Genomic DNA, 24,682 nt, shown 5'->3' on the forward strand with positions numbered 1-24,682 from the left:
GCAGAAGCAATTTCTTCCTAGGGGCCAGCGGCCCTTAAAAAAAAACATAATGCCTCCACCGACCGTACCCTTATGTCTAGCTGGAAACCACCTGGCTACAGTTGTGCTGCACGCCCACTAATGCGCTGAATGGACCTGGATACAGAGCCCCATGGTGGTGGCATGGGCGCTGCAAGAGAGATTAAAAAAAAACACAACACAGATTTGGCCCCACACTTATCTGCTCGTTTGCACCACACAGAAAAGCACAATGTTAACACTACGAGTGGGGTGGCGCCAGGTGACAGAAAACAAAAACAACAGGAAACTTAATGCGCCACCCCCCCCCCCGGCTTTCACGTGGGCACTGTCTGAGACGATTCTCTAACTACAGAAGACTCTAGGCTGGTGACCTGACTTGGTAAGGCCTCTGAGACTGGCGCGGCATGGTCTCATCTCAGCTCGAATCATCTATCAGCTGAGTCCAGCCCCATATTTAATAGAGTCTCTAAGTTACTAAGACAGCAAGTGTGTTGGTCTTTTATCAGTTGCCCTTTATAAACAAAACATTGGCAAAGCGGTGGCCGAGACAGGCTGGAGTGGTGTTTTTTTTTGTTTTTGTATTGCAAGCATATGCAACAAATATAGATAGAAAATAATGAAAAAGAAAGGAAGGGACATTTTTCTAAATAAAATAGTAACAACCGCTGCACATAATTTTATTAGAACGGTTCAGGTGCTTACTAACAGCCTGGTGCTTATGAGAGGCTTGCAAACTCTTTTGAGGTTTTTTTTTTTGTGGTACAAGACAAAGGCACTACTGACTGAGTTACTTTAAGCAGAAAACAAAATGCTTGGCTTCCCAGCGCCCTCTCTCCTCTCCCGCTGTCTAGCATTTTCCTCGCGACCTCATTTTGGTTGAATGGGGATTAAGAATAGTTTTTGGCGTATGTTATTGGTTTTCACAATTTTCCAGTGACAAAGAAAGTTATGTTTGAGAGATGGATCTTTAAAATAACCTGCATGCACATTCATGTAATCAGTCTCTAGAGCTGGTATGTGAAACGGTGTTATCTGATGTGGCTGTACCGTGGTGAAATCCTTGATTCTGTTCTAGCAAAAGCCAGGAGGGTGCATGCTGAATGTGAAAATGTATGAAGAATGTTCATACGTTTGTGGTGGCAACAGGCAGGATAGTGGGTAAGAAGATGTGAAAGGGTTAGGCAGGAGGGTCCTAAGAGGAACCTGTAGAATGTGAGAAAATGTAACTAGAAATGTTATTGATTGAATTGGTGGGCTGTGGTATCTAAGGAATCTGCCTAATGTATTGAATTGAAACTATTTGTATATGAATATTTGTACTGTATGTAACTCTTATTATGTTATGTTAGTAGGTTGTGCATGACTTAGATAGAAAGCCATTAATGTTAACACCGAATTTAAATACAGTTGTTCACTGCCATTATAGCACAACAGAGATAAATACAATTTACATTTCACAGTTGTGACATTATTAGGAGAACCTGTCGCTTTACCAATCTAGTCCTGCCTCAACAAGGTATTGAAATACCCGAGTGAAGCAGCAAACGATCCTGGCTTGTTTCCAGATGTATACATATAATCCGGGTGGTGACATAGGGTGGTGGATTGAAGAATGGCTTTGAAATCTGTATATTTTTCTTGTTTTTTAGTCATCCACCAACATATTTCCAATAAGTGGTGCTCGGCACTAGGAGCACATGTAACCCGTCTCAGCAATGTGGATGCAGCCACTGCAGTACTGGTGCAGAAACAGACGTATGTCTCCACTCTGGGTACAAACTTCCATAGCTGTTGTGGCCTTTCAAGTCTGAGCACCGCATCCTTTTTCACAGAGTAGGGACAGATAAAGGAGGGGTAGTTAGAACAATCCTACCTCAATATACGAGATTGGCATGGTGTAATGGTAGTTTTCAATGGGCTGAAGTAGGCTTGAATCAGCAAGTATGAAAATACGTTTGAATGAAAGATGTGTGAAAATGAGGTAGCAATATTGCACCATAATGTCAACAATATTGATGGAGCCGAGGAATAAAACCAGTAGCAAAGCGCTAGTGGCAATATAAGTAGGTAACAATATGTAATGCTGGCACCCTATCGTCACTCACTCTGTTACTGCGTCAAGGACCCAGACAGGCAAGGGCGCATGGATGTCCCACAGCTCTAAGCACGGCTTGAGAAATCAGGCTCACGAGCGGTGATGGGAGCAATTCTTGCAAATAGTCTAAGGCACTGGCAATTGCTCTGGGTGGCATTTCAACATATTGCTTTTTGCCCACTGTTTCACTCCAGAGAGAGGTCCCCATTATGCAAATCAGTACTGATCATGAGAAAAGTCTGTTAAGAGCTGCCAGTGGAAGCACCACCAGAAGAGAACAACAGCAACTAGAGGCCGGTTTAAGCCTTTTTAGGTCTTGGCAGTGAGTTATAGCTTGGTTCCTGTGGCACAGCCAGAAAGGGGCCCACGTCTGAGCATACCCTACGCCACCCTGGCAGAATAGAGGCAGACAGGAACACAGTGAAGCTCCACTGCCCCAGGCGCGGCCTCTATTGCAGATCTGACCTCCACACACAGAAGGTCTCTTTCAGCCACACTGATAAGTAACAGTTAAGAGATGGAACATTACCACATTCAACAGCCCCGTGTTCGGGAACCTGCTGGCAGATTGCAATAGGGAGGCTGTGCCCCCTCACTCGAGGCGATGGCAGCAGAGACCAAAGCTGCAGGGCTTGGGGGATGGAGGGTGACACTGCAGAGGGCTGCAGAAAGGGACCAGGTGGAGGACACGGCACGTCACACCCCACTTCACAGTAGGAGGCATGAGCACAAGGATGCAACTTCTCTACCCTCCTCCTTAAACCTTCTAGAATTATGCAAAAGTCTCTTACTTCTTATTTTATATTCCAGTGCTGGCAACATGAGGTGGCATTAAATGCAGAGCATTTATTGCCCTTTACCTTATCTGTTGAAGCTGTCCTACCTCGACTTCAATCAACTTTGAAAGAATTCAGGACACCTTCAGACTACACCATAAACGAGAGTGAGTCAAAACCGGTGTCCTGGAACACTAAATACATTTATTGAGGTCCCAAATCCCCTAGCTGGGGTTAATTATCAATAAACATTTTTTCAGCCTGGTTTAATCTAACGTCTATCGATTAAAAGATCAAATCAAAAGGAAGCTCACTCATTGGTCTGGTTTACCCCTGATTTTTTCGGTAACGCTTAAACTATTAAAATGTCTTATCTTGCCAAGATTAATTTTATTTTTAGGCCTGCACGCTACGTGTTTGGAGAAGTACATAGCTGAACTCCAGTCACTTTGTCTGGATTTATCTGAAACTCGAAATCAAAACGGAGGGGTGATTTAACCTTTCAACATTTTAAATTTTGTATTGGGCACTGAATTTGAAATGTATTATTTTATTAATATCACACAAAATTTCAAAAGGAAATATCGAGATGTTGGTGTTATTGGTACATCCAAATGATTAATTCAATTACATCTTTAAATTGCATCTCAAACTTTTTAAAACAGGATGATTTCTGTTCAAGTTTATATTAGAAATTGGTATGCTTAAGTCTCTAAGTTCGACCTTCCATATTTCTCTGAACTCCAGTGATTGTAGTGTCTTCTGTTATCACTTTTCTGCCCATATGATATGTACACTATACTCTATACACGGGTGTCCAACGGGATTCGTTCATAGGCCCTCTTGTCCACTTGTGCCTAATGTATCAATATCTTACTTATTTCTTTCTTTGTAATCGGGATTCAATGTAATAAGTTAATAGAAAACGAGGCCACATTATTTCATATTCACAGTAAATAAATTATACAAGAGCACGCTCCGCATTGCTTTAAGTGACGTGAATATTGTTAGAATTGCCATAAAATCGCATAAGAATCATCTGGTATCAAATTAACAAGCAAGACCACTGTATCTTCATATTAGTCTCAATCTATAGATTAATCTTTTTGCTGCCAGAAATTTTGACCCAAAGTTCATTAGAAGGGTTTCTTCAGGACAAAACCTTCTGACTCTATTTTCTCTATATGATAAACAAAATGAGCCTTCCTCTCCCAGGAAGAGGACCAAATGCTGCTCAAAGATAGCTTTGAAATCGTTGTATACAAAAGATAAACAGAGCCAGTCACTGAAACATGATGACCTTCACAGAATTCAGGACACTACAGTTATCAGTACAGTGGGATTAGTTAGGGCAATCTATTGGAGGCTACACATGGTACTGATGAAGCATGATTTTTGCTAATAAAAATGGGCTCCGGAAATCTACCCATGTGTATGTTTTAATAAATTACTAATGTGTGTGAAAACCGAAATTACTAAAACATGAAGACCAGGAAGGTACGACTGAAAATGCGTAAGGCTGCATGCATTTTTGAGAGTCAGAATAACATATGTAGAATGGAAGATTCCTTTTAGGGGTTATGAATAATAATAGAATGAGAAGAAATTATTAATTTGTGTGTCTAATATTAATGTTCTTATGTTTCCTGAACTGCAGGAATATTCAAGCACAAACACAAAAAAGCTCTTTTATTGTTCGTGAAAGTAGAATAGACTTTGAAATGTAGAAATTATTTTTCTTTTCTCCCTATTTTCCTTGCTGAAATGTGTAGCCCTTAGCAAATGTATTGCTTAGGGGATGTGCTTCCGTGCTCCTTTGTCTCTCTTAATGTCGTTTCCTGATGTCCTTGTAAAGAATTACTTTTACATCCTTAAAGAGTGGAGAATAGTAGGACTCTTTCCTGTCTAGGCGAGGATTTAGCATGAAACTGTTGCTATGTAGTTACAAAATATGTAATTGTAGTTTTCTTCTTCCTCTTTAGGAAGTTTTACAATTTTAGACAAAGACTGTTTAGTGAAATTTGTAAAGTCATCGTCAGGAGATGTTTTGCCTCCCCTAGTTCTGACCAATGAGAGTGACTTGTAGAATTTAGGAGAGTTTCTAACTTAGTGTAACAAAGTTGCGAAAGTCAGTATAAAGACGCTGGTGGGAAAATGATCAGCGGCTCGTTCACATTCTGGTGACCTGTCCTGCATCTGTGGTCTGCTGTGCTGTGCTGATTCCTGATCTGGCTGTCAATCCTGACTGCGGAGAACCTTTCCCTAAAGACTTTGCACATCATCGGCTGGTGATGCTGCCCACACTATTCTCCTATGGCCGTGGAGATAGCTTTCTTGACTAATTGCATACTGTACATTAGTTTTCTCTATTTGCCAAGAGGTAATTGAACTGTGATTACCCTGATGTTCCTTTTTTCTCTTTTCTTTCCCTCTTATTCTCACCATAATTTGATGATCTCTCAAGTACTCTGCTTGTGATAACTGTGATGTTTAACCTGTGACATTATGAACAAAGTGTGTTTCTTATGATTTGTATTTGTGTATGATCATTCTTATTTTCTGAAATAATTCCAAAAACGTACTTATAAAGAATAGTGTCTGTTGTTATTTCCTGAGTCATGACTCATTTTTAGAATAACATGTGTCCTATTGTTGATGTATTTCTGGTGTAATTTATGGTATAGCTGTCTCTTCATTACAGGTCCTCAAGAAGAAATAGTTATCTGATTTCTCTACTTAGTCCCGTTTAGCCCTACCAAAGATCCATTGGAGGACCTTTGATATTGCTAATGCTAACAGAAAGGATAATGACTTATGGGCCCGTGATTATAGTATTTACGCTTCCTATGGTTTTGTAAAGGTTGGTGTTGGATAATATATGACCCCCCACCACTTCCGCTGCATCAGTACACTCTCTAGGTTTAAATATCTCCAAATCTCAATAAAGTGGCAAACTATCAAGACTATTAAGGTAACCTCTGAGGTATCATCTAACTTTAAATAAGCTCTGGTCAACAAGAACAAGTCAGCTGCTTCCTATTTATACCAATCCCTACAAGATATTCAGGATACCACATCTTCCCCAGTTGTGGAGGGTATGGAAAAAAGTTGCCATTGATGAAGTCACAACAACCATGGCAATTATCTGTACAATTCATGCATTTTTGTTTAAAATCGCCTACACTAGAAAATAAATTCTTTTCACACCGATTGTATTGGACACCCGCCAAATTGTCTCTATTCACAAGAAAAGCTGCACGACCTTGAGAGCTGAAAAAGTGCCTAAAGTACCACCAGCTAATGATGTTTGCATGTTCATGAACTGTTCTGAAATGACAGCATATTGGGAGTATGTTAGTAATGTCTAGATTACCATACTTTGAGAGCTGAGTGAGTAGTTAATTCTTTTTGGGTCTCCTGCAGACTACAGGAACTATTCCTTTGCAGAAAAAATATGTTTTTAGGTCGAGCCTAGTGCAGCTCGCATGCGCTGCCCTAGGAGATGACCTTCAGAAATCAGTCTGCACTTTTCAAGCACTTGTGCTTGTGGTGGCATCCACCTTGCGGGAGCGAGCAGCGGCGCGCAGGGGCCATCTGTTTGTAATTAACGTGTTTTTAGGTCGAGCCCGGTGCAGTGCGTATGCGCTGCTCTAGGAGATGACCTTTAGAAATCGGTCTGCACTTTTCAAGCACTCGTGCTTGTGGTGGCATCCACCTTGCGGAAGTGAGCAGCGGCACGCAGGGGCCATCTGTTTGTAATTAACGTGGCCGAGCGCGCTTGTTATATTGCTTTACTTTCCCTTCCACTGCCTGCCTCACCCTCACCCTCCCTTGTCAACCGGTTCCTTTTAAACAACTTTGTGGCTTTTTGATCTCTGCCAATTACTGTGCTACATATCTAGCAGCTGTACTTAAAAAAATCGTACTTTGTTAAAAGTATCTGCTAGCATGTATTTTTGTATAATACATTAAAACAGGGGCTGCTCTCCACACACACCATATAAACAAGCGCTCTCTTCTAGCACATGCTGCCTCTCTTCTCAAGTTATAGGAAGGATGAAACTTAGAGTCAGCCCTGCTTTGATTTGAACCTGTGGCTGCTGTGTGCACAAAGATTTCTGGGGCTAGATGTTTTTAATTAGCTTGGCCGCACCCGCTTTTTAGGTCGCGCCTGACCCAGCGCATGCGCTGGTCTGGCGAGACTTATTGAGAGGGCTCCAAAAAGTGCTACCAGGCCAGCCTAGAGCTACAGTGCATGGGCGTGGGCGAGCGCGCCGCGCTTTACCGCGATTACTTTCACTTTCGCGGCCGCATGGCCGCTTTGATGTTTGATCGTGATAGCGATCACTTTCACTTTCACGGCCGATTTGCATAGCCAATAGGTCTCACTTTTGGGACCTTATAGGTATTTAGTTATGCAACTGTTGCATGGCTAAACACTTATAAGGTCCCAAAGGTGAGACCTATTGGCTATGCCAATGCTTGTTTATATTTGTTTACTATCTCTCCCCTGCCTGTCTCACCCTCGCCCTCCCTTGTTAACCGTCTCCACCTAACCAAGTTTGAGGCTTGTTGATCACTGCCAATAACAATCACTTAATCTCCCCATGTCTACCCTGGTTTTATTTGTTTACATTTATTTTTATTACCTTACCGGTGCACATTATCAATTCACATTAAAACAGGGGCTGCTCTCTACACACACCATATAAACAAGTGCTCTCTCCTAGCACATGCTCCCACTCTTCTCAAGTTATAGGAAGGATGAAACCCTGCTTTAATTTAAACATGTGGCTGCTGTGTGTGCACAGATTTCTGGGGCCATCAACAATAACAACACAAGTGCAAAATACTGAAACATATCAATCTATGGGTATTAGCGATGAACTTCTAATAATAGACTAGTTTATGATCAATACAGATGTGCAAGACTTATACGATGCACTTATGCCATATTTACCGCAAATATGATATTGCAACAGAATGAATATATTTATAAAACATGTATAAATGTACAACATAAATATGTTTTTTTCCACTCAACTTACTTTAAAGTACTAAAAATGTTAATTAAAAATTCTTGCAATAAAATTTTAACTAACAAACATTGGTCAGCTATTCCTGGACAAACCATTGCTAATATCTTTGGTTACACACTTATAAGGTGCCAAAAAACAACACATAGTAGCAATGCCAATAGCTCAAAAATAAAATCCAAACTACCAAGCTCTAATTGGGTGTTTAATGTATGCAAAGAAAAAATTACTGCACATTGCTCAGAAGGTACATTAAGTATTCTTAGCCTCCAGGCTACTTTAGCATTAAAACTAAATGTAAAGCTGTTCAACATTTGCTTTTTAAGTAAAACAGCTAGAACAAGATTTTTCAGTAGCACACAATTCATTACTTTGTAGTAGTGTTTAGAAACATAGTTATTCTATAAAAACATTGCCATAGCCAATACGTCTCGCCTTTCAGATCATACAAGTATTTAGTTATGCAGCACAATAGCCTTGGTGTAACAGCATCAACTGTTGCATGTCTGAAGACTTATAAGGTCCCAAAGGCCAGACCTATTGGCTATGCCAATGCTTGCTATGGAATGCTGTTGGCTCATAGAGTGATTTGAATAAATTGCAATGCTTCCTCCAAATGGGTGAATTTTGGTGTGCTGGGTTGATCACCAAGATACAGCTCTAAAAGTCTGGTTTCCCAATATCGCGGACTGAGTGAGAAGATCCAATGTTTTTTTCTCTGTCCCTTGTGATATTTGACTTTCTCTGGTACACCCAGACAGACCGAATGCAAGGATTATTCTACTGACAATGGCTGGACCATCATGCTGTTGCAGAAGTCCTTACCTTCCCTCATTTATTATAAATTGAATAATAATAATCATTGGATTAAGATTTTTGTTTAATTGTATGAAATAACACGAAAATTGTGAGAGAACTGCCTACATCACTATTGGCCTGGCTGGAGAAGCAATGCAATTTGACACAAGAGGTATTCCAAATCAAAATAATGGAATATGGCCACCTCAGATCGTAAAAGGTGCAGTCTGAGAAGGGCAGAACAGGCCCAAGATCAGGGCTCTGAGTATGGTCAGGAAAAAGGGAGAGCTCTGTACAAAGCCTTCAAGATCCTGATTATCACATCAATAAGGAACTCAGGAAAAAATGGTGAAGGGAGCAGAACCACTGAAGAAGCTTTTGGGTGAAAGCAGGAACAACGTTCACTGCTAAACTTAAAGCTGACCCAAAGATAAAAACTTTGAATTTTGGGGATCCAGCGCATAACAGGTCCTTACTGAAAAAGTATCAAAAGAACCAAGTAGAAACTGAAAATGACAAAGATCAGGAAGAGAGTTTATGAACAGCCACTAGAAGGCACACTGAAGTAATTGGTGATATTTTTTGATATACTAAGCATCCAACATAAAGTTTTGAGTTGTTATGAATGCCAAGTCTGGGCGAGGCTGTAAGAAGGGAAGAATGAAGAGTATTTCCTGTAGTGGGAAACAGACACACAAAGCCACACCCACGTGAATGGTGTACTAAGGGGGGCGGTTTCAAAATACTATGTAGTAAAATAGGTTCTTAGGCAATATTTCAGGAGCTGAGTTATATATTCAATATAAAAGTTCAATATTGAAGTTCAACTCATTTTTTTAAAGAGTTTTTTAGTCTCCAGCTCTACCTTATACAACTCTTTATACTACGCCAGACAAATTAATATTTAAAAATAGCATTATTAGAGTCTCTGAGTCTTGACAATACTCACAGTGATTGGAACCTATCTCCTTGAGGCAACCAATTGCTACTGGCTTATCACTATCCTTGAGTAACCTAGCATATCCATTGAATATCGTCACCTTTGCCGTAATACTAAGAGATAGATCCCTATCTCCAGGCATTTAGAGCCTACATCACAGTACCTGAAGTAATTTCCAAAGCGCTCTTCAGCATCTTCATTCAAGTGCTGCAAAATTAAACTTAAACACAACTGCAAAACTGTCGACTGTACTATGCACTAGAGATTACTTTACTTACAAGGATTCCACGACATGCCTCCAAACTCTTCAAAGGATCGCATCAGGGCATGTGTTGCTGATTGCCACTCTTTATATCCATTGACTTTTCCCAGAAAGTGATTGCATAAATCAGACTCTGAAGTATGTGTATATAATCTATCTATATCTCTAGGACGTCACAACATGCTTGATGACATATTTGCTAATCTTGGTCTTGCTTTTATTTATTGTCAGTTGTTATTTTGACAATAAAATGGATGATCATCTAGCTTCCTTTACATGCCAACTCTAGTTGCATAGAGAATGGCTAACTTGCCTGCTGATGGCAGCGGGGTGACATGCTTATTAAAGAAATTCAGTATGAAGCATATTAGTGTGGTGGTGCTGTGGTAGAGTGACGGGGTGGTATGCTACAGTGATGTTGTATTGTAAGTAATGAGGGGGTATAGCATTGTGATGTGATTGTATGCTAGTGTGATGTATTGCTATGGTACATGTAATGATATGGTTGTTTGATCTTGTGGTATGGTAGTGAGATGTGGAGGTATGGTAGAGTGATGTGGGAGTATGGTAAAGCGTTGTGGTGGTGTGCTAGTTTAGTGTGCTGTTTGTGATAAATTGATGTATTGGTATGGGACACAGCAAGGGGCTTGGATACTGCCCTTCACAACAATGCAACTTCATAGAGGTCCATGTGCATTTGTATAAATCTTTTGAAATTAAAGTGTTTTTTCAGAACATGGACAAAAGACCTGAGCCTACTCTTTACCAACCACCCACTACTATTCAAACCATTGTGGACATTTCAGACATTCAAACTTTGTTGACCCTTCTGCCTACACTTAAGGAACTGTGTGAACAGCTTGACATACAGGAGGATTTTAGTGGGGATAGTGTACTAAAAGTTAGATCTAAAGTCCAATACCTGGGCACACAGCATTACAATATAGAGACTTATATAATAGTTTTAAACTTACATCTAGAATGAGGAGTAAAATGCTTAAGGTGAAAATTGAAGCACTGTGGGGTTTAAAATCTGATACCAGCATGGTGATCAGGGAAGCTGACAAGGGGGGCAGTGTGGTGGTGATAAACATGCAGCATTATCTGGCTTAAATTGATAGACAACTTGCTGACACTACTTGCTATACACCAGTAGGAACCAATCCCATGAAAGACCTTATGCCATCTATAAATGGCAAATTGTTTGACTGCAAGGAGAGTGGGTTATTCTCTGATACTCAATATAGATATCTTCTTGTTAGCAACCATCAATTTCCTTGAAATGTTTATATACCTTCTAATATTCACAAGAATGCTGAGTTTCTACATGCAGGACCTATTGTCTCCTGCATTGAATCTTCTACGGAGCGTCTTTCAGGCTATGCATCTTTAACCTTGCAGTAATTTGTTAACAACTTCACAACTTATACCCGTGATAGTAAGAATATCTTGATAAAACTCAAGGAAATAAATTAGGAAACAGATGGTATTTTCTTTGTGAGCTTTGATGTGTCTAGTTTATATACACTTGCATCAGAAAAGAGATTTGGATGATGGCTCTAAGGAGCTTTTTGCAAACTAGGAAAGCTGCCCATCTTAAACACGGAGAGATGATCTTTGAGATGGCAGACATGATTTTGACAAAAAAAATATGAAACTTTCTGCAGACTGGCTAATGATACCATCAGCTTTAGGGGATAGCCATGGGTTACATGTTGCTCCTTCTTGGCTGTCATACTGCTACTTGGATGGAACATTTATTCTTCTTGGAGGTGATACATAGATGACATTGTTAGAATATGGATGCAAACATTATCACAATTACATGCTAAGTGTAACTACTGTAATGATAAGCCATTCAATGTTAAACTCACTAAGGAACACAATAGAAATACTATTGTGTTGGACATGGCCCTTCTTAGGGGATTTCCATAAAACGTTTTGCTTTTTTTCCTCTTAGTTTGTGCTGATTCTTTTTCCCAGGCAGGAGCGGATTTGTGTTCCAGAGTGCCTGGATTACATGGGTGCTACTTTGATTGATGTGTGGCCTATAGGGTGACTCCCTCTTCCAAGCGGCTCTCCTGCTTTATTCCCCATTCATTGAGTTCTCCTTTTTGTGCCCTCAGTGCAGCGGACCAACTGCCCTCTCCTCACCCAGCCCGATGATTTTGTGTTACCAAGGAGTATTGCCCGAATCAGGCCTGGGTGGTGAGAGTGATTGAATGGGCTAAAGAACACTTCTGAAAGTGGTTCAAGAGACTGCGTGACTCCCCTGAGCTTTGCAAAACTTAGCTGGTGCCTGAAGGCACAGAGTGGAATCCTTTGATTGAACTTCCCGAGTAATGGCAAAACCTCCATTTGTCGACTGCCACCTAATTAGACTCTTACCTAAACCCACCTTTTTCCCTGGGACCCTGACTAAGTGTGACTCTGGCCGCGATCGGCCTAGTATCAGGGGGATTATCTCAAGCCCTTGGGTGTAGGGTAGTCGGGGTTAGCTGAAGATTAGAGACGGGCTTGGGCAATGGGGTCTTCAAGTGCATTATCAACTGACCTGCCGGATATCAGTTCCCAGCATTAGGGTGCTTTGTGCATGTGTGTGCGAGTGCGCTTCATATGGACCTGCCTGATATCTGTAGCACTGCATGTCCGTGCTGGGTGAATGTGTGGGGTGACTGCCTGTGATTAAATACACTGCACAGCGTGTAAATATCTGTATGTGCACATTTGTGATATTTTTGTGAACTGGGGTGCATCCTATAACTAGGTAGTATTTAATTTGAATGATTGCCAGTGTGGGTCTTGTTCTGACATTTTGCACCACATAAGGGTGTTGGGGTTTTCCCAAGTGTGCATATTACTGATGTTGTTTTTAACACAGTTGGGCCTAGTACTGCTAATGATATTTCCGAATGTGATTTATGCCCAGAAAAACATAATGTTCATGTTGTGTTAGTTAATGTGTGTGTTGAATACAAAATGTATTTACATACACCATGTGTGAAGTCTCTTTTGTGACGCTCGGTGTATTTAATGTGTAAGAATGCTGTGCCAATGCTTTACACATTTCCCCTGTGATAAGCCTGACTTCTCAGCTCCAAGCTACCCAAAGGTGAGCGCAGGTCATACAGTGAGTGTAATCACCTGCCCCTGGCGGGAGTGATAAGTTCTGCCTGGCTAGGGCCTTGCCTCAACCAACCAGAACGTGCCAGTTCCAATGTATAGTTTTAGATCTAATACTATATGTTGAATTGATAAACTGCAAAGTACGATTTACAGGAAACCAACTTCTTGCAACTGTTTTTTACATGACAGTAATGCACATCCCAGATCGATTATTTTGGAGTATCCCACATGGTGAACTGGTCCGTGTACAATGGAATTGTAGTGATCAGGACATTTTGTAGGAAAATGTGGATGCCCTTAAAAGAGATTTCTAGCAAGAGGGTTTGGGAATAATGGATTAAATAAGGCGGCAGTTAGAATCAAGAAAGTAGAAAGGACCATTATATAATAAGATAGAAAACCAAAGATTACAACAAAGAGCAAACTAGCTGTCACTACACAATACAATATGATTAGCAGTGAGATTTTTAAGATATACAACAACAAAAAACTGGCATTTACTAACTGACATACGTGTACTTAAACATGAATTTAAAAGCAGACCTACTGTAGTTTATGGTGGGGCTAATACCATACGGAACCATCTATGCCCCAGTTATGTCATATTGAATTCTAGTGACACAAACTGGCTGAGTAAGAAAACATCTGGTTTCTTTACCTGTAATGAATGTAATGTTTATGGTTTGGGGTTGAATACAAAATTGGAATTGTCACAACCCATCAAGAGTATTCTGGATCCGTGAATTCATTAATTGCAAGACGTGTTTTGTAATATATGTGATTGGTTACCCGGTAGTAGCATATTAGCGCAACAAAGAATGGTGACACCACATATCTGATGGCTAGCCACTATATCAAGGAACATCCGAGTAAAAATACATTTTGATTTTATGGCATCGAACATGTTTCACTGGACAAGAGAGGAGGAGTTAGGGAACAGGAACTATGGAAGTGTGAGGAGCTTTGGATATGTAGGCTACATGCTGCCATATTGAGCCACAACACAGATACAGAGTTAAACTATTTGTTATAGTCCCTGTTGTTATTAGGAGATACGAAAATCTGTAATTTGTTACTGTTCATATATAGATATTTATTGGCCATCAGTGATATACTTAATATGTAAACCCATCCACAACACATCCCATTCTTAAGTGGTGAATATATTCAGGATACTTTACTGATAGTGGTGGTTATTTACATGTTATTGTACAGGATACTACATTGGTATTGCGCTTTTCCAATCACAGTTATGGTGAGGCTGAAGATTTTGGGACGGCGTTTGTTGTGCATTATATTTCATGGTTTTTGTTACAATATTATTATACAGTGCTCTAGTACGGTGTTGTCCTATGCTGGGATTGCATGCTTTTCTTATCACAGTTGCATCCTAACTACCATACAGGATGTTTATTGATGAATGATACATTCAATATCTGCCACCTATATTATGATACCTTACCTTTATATTTTAGAATTGGCAACAATATAGAATCTTTGGGCATGGCAATGGGACACTGAATGTTTCTACAACAAGTAGCACATTCAATATCTGGTGTTTATGGTATGGTACCCTTTCCCAAAATGGCACTCCATGTCCATTACGGTTTTCATAGTTGGACACATGTTAGTTTTGGACAGTTGGTCATGCATCTTGAAACGAAATGTATATAATGTAAACCTTATGTATGTTAGATTTTTAGTTACTATTGTATTTACCAGCATACAAACGCTATTAAAACATATAGCGGTTATTCAATTCCAATATGGAGCCGTTTTCACCCTTATGTTGAAGCGATTGGGAAACAATGACAGAGTGATATTTAAAGGGCAAAAAAATGGCGGTCCAGTTTCTCTGTGTTTGATTGCTGATCACCATCACCGGGGCATAAGGGTGATTTCTCTTTACTCCTGATGGGGTTTACTTTATGGATAGTCCTTTATTACAATATTGTAATTCTTGAATAAGGAGCTTTTTGATGCACCAATTATGTTAGCCACGGGGTTTTCCAATTGACAAAGAAATGTGAACATTTGAATGTATAATCAGGCAATGTATCTGTTTAGATACAATAGAATTGTTGGAACTTTGAAAAAGACTTTGTTTACTCTACTCAAGGCTTTTGGGGACACTTACTGCCTATATCAGGTATGTACATCTCGCTTCAGGATGGCGCTTATAGCAAACCTGAATACTTGGGACTTTGGCACTTTGTGATTGATTTCAATCCAGTTAGAAGTGGGACATGGAGTGCGACTAATGTGCACAGATTCTTTTTCTTTAGGCATGAAGGAGTCTAAAATCTATTGGGGTTTTGGTATTGCCTGCAATACTGGAATGATGCCCCTTTTATGTCTTGTGCCCTGTGCTTGTGACATTTTCAATATTTCCTAAAATACTCTCTGATGTATGAGGAGGGAAGAACAGATTGGTAACTCGTTTTTGGATATTGACAATATTGTGTTTGCCAGTGACTCTCCTTACATGAAGAGAAAGTAATTTAGATAGCACGATGAATTGGTGAGTCGTGGTTACAAAGGAACATTAAAAATGGTCCTGGTGTGGACTTTCGTTGTGTCACCCAGATGGACATGACTATCAACAGGTTATTCTTTTTGGTTTTAAGTTCTTCTCTGTTAAATTAATTTTGGAATATGAATGGAACAGTATTGTTATGTATGCCAACCAAGGAAAACTTGGATCACTTCAATTAAATTGAGGGCTGGAACAGTAGGTTATTGTTTATATCACAAGACACTGAAATGGTACTATTATATATTCTACCTGTATTTTTCTGTCTGTTGGTATGGTAGCATTTGTCACACATTTTACAAGGTTCTTCTGTATTATACCATCGTTGAACTTGTAATTTATATATTCTTTTATCGTAATGTCATTATCATGTGACGAAGCACCAAAATTGCTGAGACAATTAATACACTCGAAGTATAAGGAACTTTACCACAAAAGAACCTCTGGTGTTTTGGTATGTTATTTCCATTGTATGTATGTCAATCAGAGCATGAATCGTCCTGCTGGAAACGTATTCTGATATATTTTATTATCAATTAGGAAATTACTTTTGTCCAAAAGCATGAGCTTTCCCCTATGTAATGAAAAAATAATAAACTATTGTTGGTTATAAATCCAAGCGCTTTATTAGATTTTGTCTGATCATTTATGTAATAAACTCAATACATTGTGCGAACCGAAATTGGGATTGATATTCAGAATGTCGCTCACATCATGCAGTTCTGTAACTCGTGTTTTTGGTATTTTAGAATTGTATTGATTTTCATCAGGTTATAATGTTTTATCTAATGAATAATTATTGTTGCATCTTGTGTGTAGAAATTATTTTGTTTTTATCTTATTTTACAGTCCTGAAGAAGTTCCATAATATTCAAAGGAACGAAACATGCTGCCTGTTTCCATGTTTTCTTGAAAGTGGATGATTAATAAGTAAGGTTTTTTTTTTTACATTTGAATCTCTTTTCTTATTGAACTTTGGTGAGTGCTCTCTTTGAACTGGATTGATAATGTATCTGTATGGCACGGAAATGTGGTAATATGGTACTGTGATGTGGTGTCATAGTTGTGAGATGTGATGGTCTAATAAAGTGTTGTGATTGTATGGCAGTGTGATGTCGTTTGTAGTAGAGTGAGCTGGTGATATATTACAGAGCTGTGGTGATATGGTAGTGTGATGTACTTTTGTGGTAAAGTTTTGTATTGATATGGTACAGAGATGTGGTGCTATAGTTGTGTGATGTGGTGGAATGGCGGTGGAATGTAGTTTTATGGTAGAGTGATGAGGTGTTATTGTGCAGAGATGTGGCAAAATAGTAGTGTGATATAATGGTACATTAGAGGAATGTTTATAATACTGTGATGTGGTGTCCAGCAGAGTGATGTGGTGGTATGTCAGTGGGATGTGCTATTATCTTATGTGATGTATTGGTGTGATGTGGTGTCTGGTAGAGTAAGGTCCTAGGGCAGCTCGTCCATTTTAGCGAAGGAGTGTCGCACCACAAAGAAAAGAGCCAGGCCTGAGCTGATTAAGAAAATGGTAATAAAGTTTATTTATTGCCACCGTCGCACCACCCTCAATACATACCAGCCGCCACTGATAAGGTGGTTTTATGATAGGATGATTGGGTATTGTTATTGTGTGATGTTATGGTAGTGAGATGTGGTAAATAATCTGATAGTGCGGTAATTGTTATGTGATTTAAGGAAATGTTGTGGCCTGGTTCAAAGACGTGAAGATATGATGTGATGTACTGGTAGGTCAGAGTGACGTCTATTTTAGTGGGATGTGTTGTCTGGTAGAGTGAGTGGGTGGTATGGCAGTCTACAGTGGAGTTATTTTAGAGCAATGTTGTGGTGTAGTATTGCGATGTGGTGTAAGGCAGAGAAGTGATTATATGGTAGTGTAGTGGGTAGTGCATGGTTAAATGAGGTGACGTGGTTGAATGATGCGACGTTATGTTAGTCTGATACAGTGATATTGTCTAGGCTTGGGAAGTGAAGCAGTCAGTGTGGTGTTATTGTAGTGTGAAATAGTGCTCTTGCAGTGTGTTTTATGGTAGAGAGTGATATCTTGTAGTGGGATTGTATAGACTAGAGGCATGACGGTGCCATATGGTGGTATGGTTGAATGATGTGATAGTTTGGTAGTAAGATGCAGTGTTATGGCAGTGGGGTGTGGTGGCAGTGGGGTGTGGTGGCAGTGTGGTGTGGTGGTTTGGGAAAGAGGTGTGCTGTTTCTGTTATGGAGCTTGAGTTTCTCATGGACCAGCTGTGGCGAGGGCAGCATGTGCCACTCTTCAAACACCCAAACTAAATCACAGCGGTTGTTGTGTTCGTTATCGATGTCTTTCATGGCATCCAGCGCGCCCAGATGTAACCCTCTCCCTGCAGGTTACCAAGAGATATGTGAAACGGGTGCATTCAGACAGAAGGCGATTTTACCAGTTTCGTTACCTCGGCCTTACAGTCTAAGCGAAAGCATAAGGAGGTAAACCTTTATTTTAACCAATTCCATAAACATGCAAAATGGAACAAAGGAAGCAATCCCAAGAACATGCAAAATGAAGTAAAGTACGAAAACAAGCCAAAAAGAAACATCTGGATTGACGCGGCACGTGTGCATTCACGACTAGATTACACAACGGATTCGAATGTGTGAGTGAACAGCTCTCAAGGTGACATTGCGTGTTTCGTGCGGTTCACCGCAGCTCACTTCCACGAAGATGTGCGGGAAACAATCGCGTTTTTAAACGGTTCGTTTCTACACCGGGCGAGATGCAGCCCGCTACATATCGCGCCTAGTGTTGCTGGACGGTACACACGGCCCCGGGAGATTAAACGATATTCGCAAGGTCACACAATGTGGCCAACAGAACACCAAGCTTAGAAATCACGTTCGAGGACATAAGAGACGCCAAATTCTGGGGGCGGCAAGTAAAGCCTTGGGGGCAGCCCAGCCAGGTTTCTGGCTCGGTTCTAAGATACAAAGCACGAGCCAAGCCGTCAAAACGTGGAACAGGCGACAATGTCATGAAAAAAACTGATAAAGTCATTAAAATGGAAAAACAAATATCTGTCAATATTTTTTAGCGTCTCAAGTATTTACGATTATTTCACTGAATTTCTTAACATTTATTGGAAGTTCTTTTTTTTATTATAAAAGAAACATTCAAGAATACCCTCATGCCCTAACAACATACCACGAGTTACCGCAAATGTGTGTGTCACGTTCTGAATTTGTAGAGTCTATATTATTGAATATGAAGCTAGATTGTTTTATGATAACCATATAGCGGTGGGTTTATAGAGGTTGAATGGTGTACTGAATTACTTCTATGTGCTCTCAAACTGGATAGTTGAAGCAAATTATACATAGTGATGTAAAGCGGTAAGGTGATGGATCACGCATTTGGACAATTAGGGAAGCTGGTATTCGAGTCCAAGATTGCATATGTCCAGTTCAGAAAGTGGAGGGTTACACCCTCCACTCTTCCTTTTAACACCAAATGTCAGTTTTTTTGTTCAGTTATTAAATTAGTGTTATTAAATCAGTGTTAGTATATGGAGATCAATAAATAAATGTATGCATATCAATACATATTATACCTTAAATCAAACTGACATTATACCCACATGTATATGGGCATATGCATGAGATGCAGACGTGTTCTTTGGTGTTTGGAATGCTTCCCGAGACAGTGATGATCGAACACACCGACAGAGGGCGCCTGGCTGAGATGATGCTGCCCTCTGCTAGCTTGTCTTCGCTGAAGAGCATGCGCAGTGGGGCTCATTGACTTCTTGTTTTTTGGTAATTATTTAATTGTGGTAAATGAGGTGTTGAGCCTTTCCACAGGATACCTCAAGTCAGCTGAGCCAGCAGTCTCTTTATGAAATTAACATAAAATACTATTTTCTGCCTTCCCTTAATCTCCTGCGTTGGCAGATGGATTTGGAGAGAGGCTCGACATCTCAACAACTGCCATTAAATAAACACCAAACAAAAAGGCCCACAGGTTTTACCCCTCTGGTTTGAGGACTTCAAACAGCGTGGTGTCCCTCTTCCACACCAACACCCAGTGGATCTGCCGAAGCAACAGCGGTGCACGAAGGACACTCCTTCCCGCACCTGGCGGCCAAAGTTCGGAATGACCTTCCCCTCTACCTCAGGAACACCTCATTGCTCAAGCAATTCAGAAAAGCACCCAAGACCTGGCTGTTTGCATAAACAGATCACCATGAAGCAGGTGGCAAACTCTAGCGCCCTGAGACCCTCACGGGTGAATTCCCACGCTCTATATGATTGGTCGATTGGCTTCAGAGAGACATGCTCTGTATGCCACTGTTGATTTGTCAGTTTCCACATCAAAATCTGGGGGACATTGTCCAAAGCCCCCCCCCCCATCCCCCAAATCTAAAATCTGGAGTGGAATAAATCTGTGCGTGCCTGAACCAGGTTGGTTGTACAGTTGTCAGTCTCGCTTCTAGGCACTTTTCAGTGGCGCAGCCAGGGTGCAGAGGGCCCTAAACCGCAAATGGAAAGGGTGCCCTGGCCTCCTGGTTGCGTAGTAAAAGACACCCATCATTGGAGTACAGTGGGCCCATCACAGCTCTGACCCCGTTGCCGCGGCGCTGCACCTTCTGCACTATTGACAGCTGCACCCCTACGTTTCTTCCTGCAGAACTGACAGATTTTTCTAGATGAACTATTGACGTTTATATTCAACCTTATCTATGTGTCTGCGTCTACCGAGTCCTCTACTTGAACGAGATTGTGACCTCGGGTGTTATTTTTATGTGCATGAATAGTAGAAGTTTGTATTCCTTCCACTGGTCCTAGCAATGATTTTATTATGCGCCGGGGTCTGCATCGCTGCTGGTGTGTCCGGCCCTGGCATCTGCGCCATCATGTTTATTTGGTAACATGAAGAGGTATTTATATCATAACACCATCTCTGCTCTTCACGTTGCGGGGGGCATTGGCCGGCATTCTGCCGGAGCTCGGGTCGTCCTTTCTTACTTCTACTGTAGTTACGAGCCTTTACGTCTGCCAGCCTCCGGTAGCTGGTAGTCAGGTGTGCCAGGGCGTCTGAGGCTCCCTTTCTGTGCAGTGAGGCGGCTGTGGCCGGGTGCGCGCCCTCGCCTCGCACAGGGCCCGGATCGCTGCTACAATGAGCACGCATGAGTGCAGAAGGTGTGCCAAGCGCCAGCTCCGGGCACTCTCCCAGCGGGGGCACCCCCAGCTACAGCGGCAGAGCACACCTTAGGACCCGCGGAAAAGATGCGCGGCTCTGAGTCGCACTCACTGGACCGAGCTGGCATTTCAGAGCCCGCAGCCCGGGGCAGAGGAAGGCCGGAAGCGGCATTCCAAAGCCCGTCATTTATAGTAATTACTTCCTATAAAAATAAACTGCGGCCACTTCAGACAGCCGTAAAAGCAGCAGCCGGGGAGCCTCGACTGGGGACTCCTGGGATGAAGCCGGGACAGCCTCTGCTCACTCGCCCATCTGATACTGAGCTGTGCCCCTGAGAGGACAACTGAGAGGCTGAAGCAGGCCCGCGCGAGAACTCAGTGAGCGCCCCCACTCAGCACCTTCACTCAGTTACCAGTTACACTCAGATTACACCTTTCCACAATGAGTATTTTCACACAGTGAGCAGTTCCACCTAAAAAGCCCATCTGTTCACCATGTCCTCTCACGGAGCTCCTCCGCCTCGTTATATCACACCTGAGTGTGCAGATTCACTCAGCAACTACACCCCCGTAGCAACTACACCCTCGCAGAACACCTTCACCGAATGAGCACTTTCACAAAGTGAAAACCTACACCAGTGAGCACTTCCACGCAGTAACACATTGCAGCAGCAAGTGAGCAACTCAGCCCAGGGATTAACCCAACGCCGAGACCACCCCACTCAGTAGATGCCCATCCTCAGCCCTGAGTGAGCAGCTCCTCTTACTTAGCACCCCCATTTAGCGAGCACATCAACTAAGTGAGACCATCTCCTTAGTACGTTTTACCCAGAAGCTCAAGCCCCCCTCCCCGTGTGCACCCACCTCGATGGCCACTTCCACTGAGCCACTAAGGGCGCACCCCCCATTCCCTGCGGCGCACATGTCCTGAGTACCTCCACCTGTTTTCAGTAAGTGCACCCAATCAATGAGCACCTCAACTTCGGGAACACCTGCACACATGAAGCATCCCTGTGAGCTGAGCCCCGGCGCCCAGTGGGTATTCCCGCGTCACGGTGTCCTCTGGGTGTCACTTTCAAGGGGGCGCTGTCGAAAACAGAAAAGGGCCCAGGTGTGGGAGCAGTAAGAGCGGGCTGGAGAGGGGCGGGAGAGGCGCTGGGAATAGACGGAGAAGAGAGGGCCAAGAGAGGCACGGGCAGAAGACGAGGGGTGCCTGGGCGTGAGAGAAGAGAAGGGGGCGAAGTGGAGATGTGCGGAGAAGGAGCTGCGGAGAAGGATGAAAGGAGCAGCAGGGTTTCCCCGGAGGAGATTACGAGGAGCAGGAGAGGAACCAAGGAGGAGATGTGAGGAGCTGAAGATGGGTGGAGAGGAGACGGGGAGGTGCCAGAGGAGAGCTGGAGAGGAGCTGGGGATGGTCAAGTAGAGAAGCAAAGGTGCTGGGGAGACACAGGAGAGGTGTAGGAAGCAGCAGAAGAGTTCTATAAGAAATGCAGAGGTGGTGGATGTTCAATCTCCTAATGCATTCATTCATTCATTTTGACCCGGGAACTATCCTGCGCCATTCTCGAATTATTTAATCATTTATTCCTTTTGATCGTTGTCACCCTTCATTTTCTTGTAACTGTAAAACTGAAGAACGGACACATTTGTGCTCGTTTTATCACATTGCGCTCCCCTGTCCTCGTGACATCACACCACCTGAAAACACGTCAGAGGACATAGCTGACAGCACTCCCCTGAGTGGAAGCTGAGGGAACACTACCCCACTCAAAGGAGAGGCGACCTGTGCAGAGCTCTTGGACAGGGCGATGCAAACATATTCGAAACTTGCAAATCACTGCAATCGGTTCAAATAGTGGCATTTGCTGCAAACGTACTTTATACACCTTCAACATCTTGAAATAAAGCATCTCTCCTAGATAATTCCTTCCGTTCCTGGCGCAGAATGGAATAAAAATGCCCTGCTCTGAAAACACAGCGAAGTACCTTCAGCGCTGCCTTTAACTTGCACCTTGCCGCCCTGGCATGCCAAGCACTGGGCCGCTGCTTCCATGGCTGCAGCAGGTGCAGTCTCACTTCATACCACAGACCTGAGGGGGGTCCACTGAACCCTGATTATTGCTGTAGTTCATTATCTAAACAGCAGCCAGTGGGCCCGGTGCCTTCCTGGCACTGTGGCCCGTGACACACTGGCTACGCTACTGTCCAAGCAATGCTGGCCGCGGAACGGGCTCTGCGCACACACGTCCCACCTCTCGCGCCCTCCTCTGGAATGGCAGGGAGGTGGGTGCCTGCTGGCACAGCCCAGCGCACAGAGCACTGGGGCCCGGCGGCATAGCGGCCAGCCTGCACCTGCTGCTGCCCCGTCCAGTCCCCAGCGCCTCTTACCTGAAGAATATCTTGGAGAAGAGGTTGGCCTTCTCTATGGGCGACCTCTGCATGGTGCTGCCGGGTGTGCATGGAGCACTTGGACGTGCCTGCTAATTGCCCAAATCAGACTAGCCAGCTCTGTTCCTGCTCCCCCACCTTATTGCCTCCTGGCTGCTGATGTCACTCCCTCTCCCGGCAGCTGGCAGGTTCGCCCTGCCAGGGCCATCCTCCACCCACCTCCGCAATCACGGCCTCTCTCTCCTCCTCCTGTCTTAGAGCTGAACTCCCCACTCGCCGTCGGTCCTCTGGACTACTGCTGAGCGCAGACTAAGCTCTCAGTGCCCTTCCCTGCCTGCCTCCCGCAGTTTAACTTTCAGCCGCTCCCACGGCTCCTCGCATTGCCCTACTCCCTGGCTGTCACCCGTAGTGTAACTTTCAACTCTCAAGCAGCTCCTGTTCCTCAGAGTAACTTTCAGCCCCTCCCGAGGCTCCTCTGCCTCAGTAGAACTCTCTGCACCTGCGAGGTTTCTTGGCTCCCGTTTTGGGACAGACCCTGCCCCCGGGACCAGGATACCTACTGCGCGTCGATGGTTTCACGCGCCACCCTGCCTCCTAACGTCCCTCCTCTGAAGTGCACCTGTTCCCGCGCCGGCGTCTGCAGCGGGCGCGAGAGAGCGCGGAGCGGTGGCGCGCGCGCTCCTCGAGCAGCTAAACTCTGAACGAGGCTTCCTTTCACACGGTCTGGGCAATGCTGGCGGTTTCCCTATGAAATATGTCGATTTTGTGTAAGTCGTCCATGCTTTCTACAGCACCAATCTTGGCAAGACGTGCCGGGCCGTTCATCTGTTGTCAATCTCTGGCTCTGCTGACCGGAGTCCAACTTTCTTACTACGGAGCTCCTGTTCTCACGTTTATATCCGGATCGTGGTTTACTCTGACCATGAAGGGTCTTCTGTTACCCGTGCGATGTTCATATCCCGCTACTTCCAGTAAACTCCTGTGCCTGTTTACTCTGGGTCCGGAATACTGATAGTTACTTTCTCTAACTCTTGCCCTCTTAGTCCGTTATGTTGAACGATACTTTGTGTGCCTCCTGGACCTGCACTCATTCCTTCCATTGCGCTGCGCGTTACTTTGTGTGCCTCCTGGACCTGCGCATTACTCCCGTTGTACTGAAGTTACCTTATGTACCCCCTGGACCAGCACGCATTGCTTCCATTGTGCTGCGCGTTACTTTACCCTGGACCTGCGCATTCCTTCCATTGTGCTGCGCGTTACTTTACCCTGGACCAGCACGCATTCCTTCCATTGTGCTGCGCGTTACTTTACCCTGGACCTGCGCATTCCTTCCATTGTGCTGCGCGTTACTTTACCCTGGACCTGCGCATTCCTTTCGTTTTTACCAGTTTTATATAGCGCGAACTCGAGCAGAAGAAACTGGAGAACTTTCCATGAGCACCAGTTACATCACACAAGGACCCATTCATTGTTGTTAGGCATGTGGCGTTTAAGTGATGCCCAGAGTCACATG

At 43.1% G+C, this 24,682-nt stretch overlaps 1 protein-coding gene across 2 annotated transcripts in view; it reads right to left on the reverse strand.

Annotated features, from left to right (window-relative positions):
- The window catches only part of CFTR (CF transmembrane conductance regulator), an 880,902-nt gene extending 857,471 nt beyond the window's left edge, over window positions 1-23,431 (reverse strand). Inside the window, exon 1 of one of the 2 annotated variants that reach the window (XM_085653127.1) lies at window positions 23,170-23,431. In XM_085653127.1, the coding sequence (XP_085509253.1) occupies window positions 23,170-23,222 (53 nt within the window). In that variant the 5' untranslated portion in view covers window positions 23,223-23,431. The remainder of the gene's footprint in view (window positions 1-23,169) is intronic. The other variant, XM_085653128.1, reaches the window with a different exon arrangement.
- Between the last annotated feature and the right edge of the window lie 1,251 nt (window positions 23,432-24,682).

This window comes from Triturus cristatus, chromosome 4_1, assembly GCF_964204655.1.
Source record: "Triturus cristatus chromosome 4_1, aTriCri1.1, whole genome shotgun sequence".
NCBI classification, from domain to species: domain Eukaryota; kingdom Metazoa; phylum Chordata; class Amphibia; order Caudata; family Salamandridae; genus Triturus; species Triturus cristatus.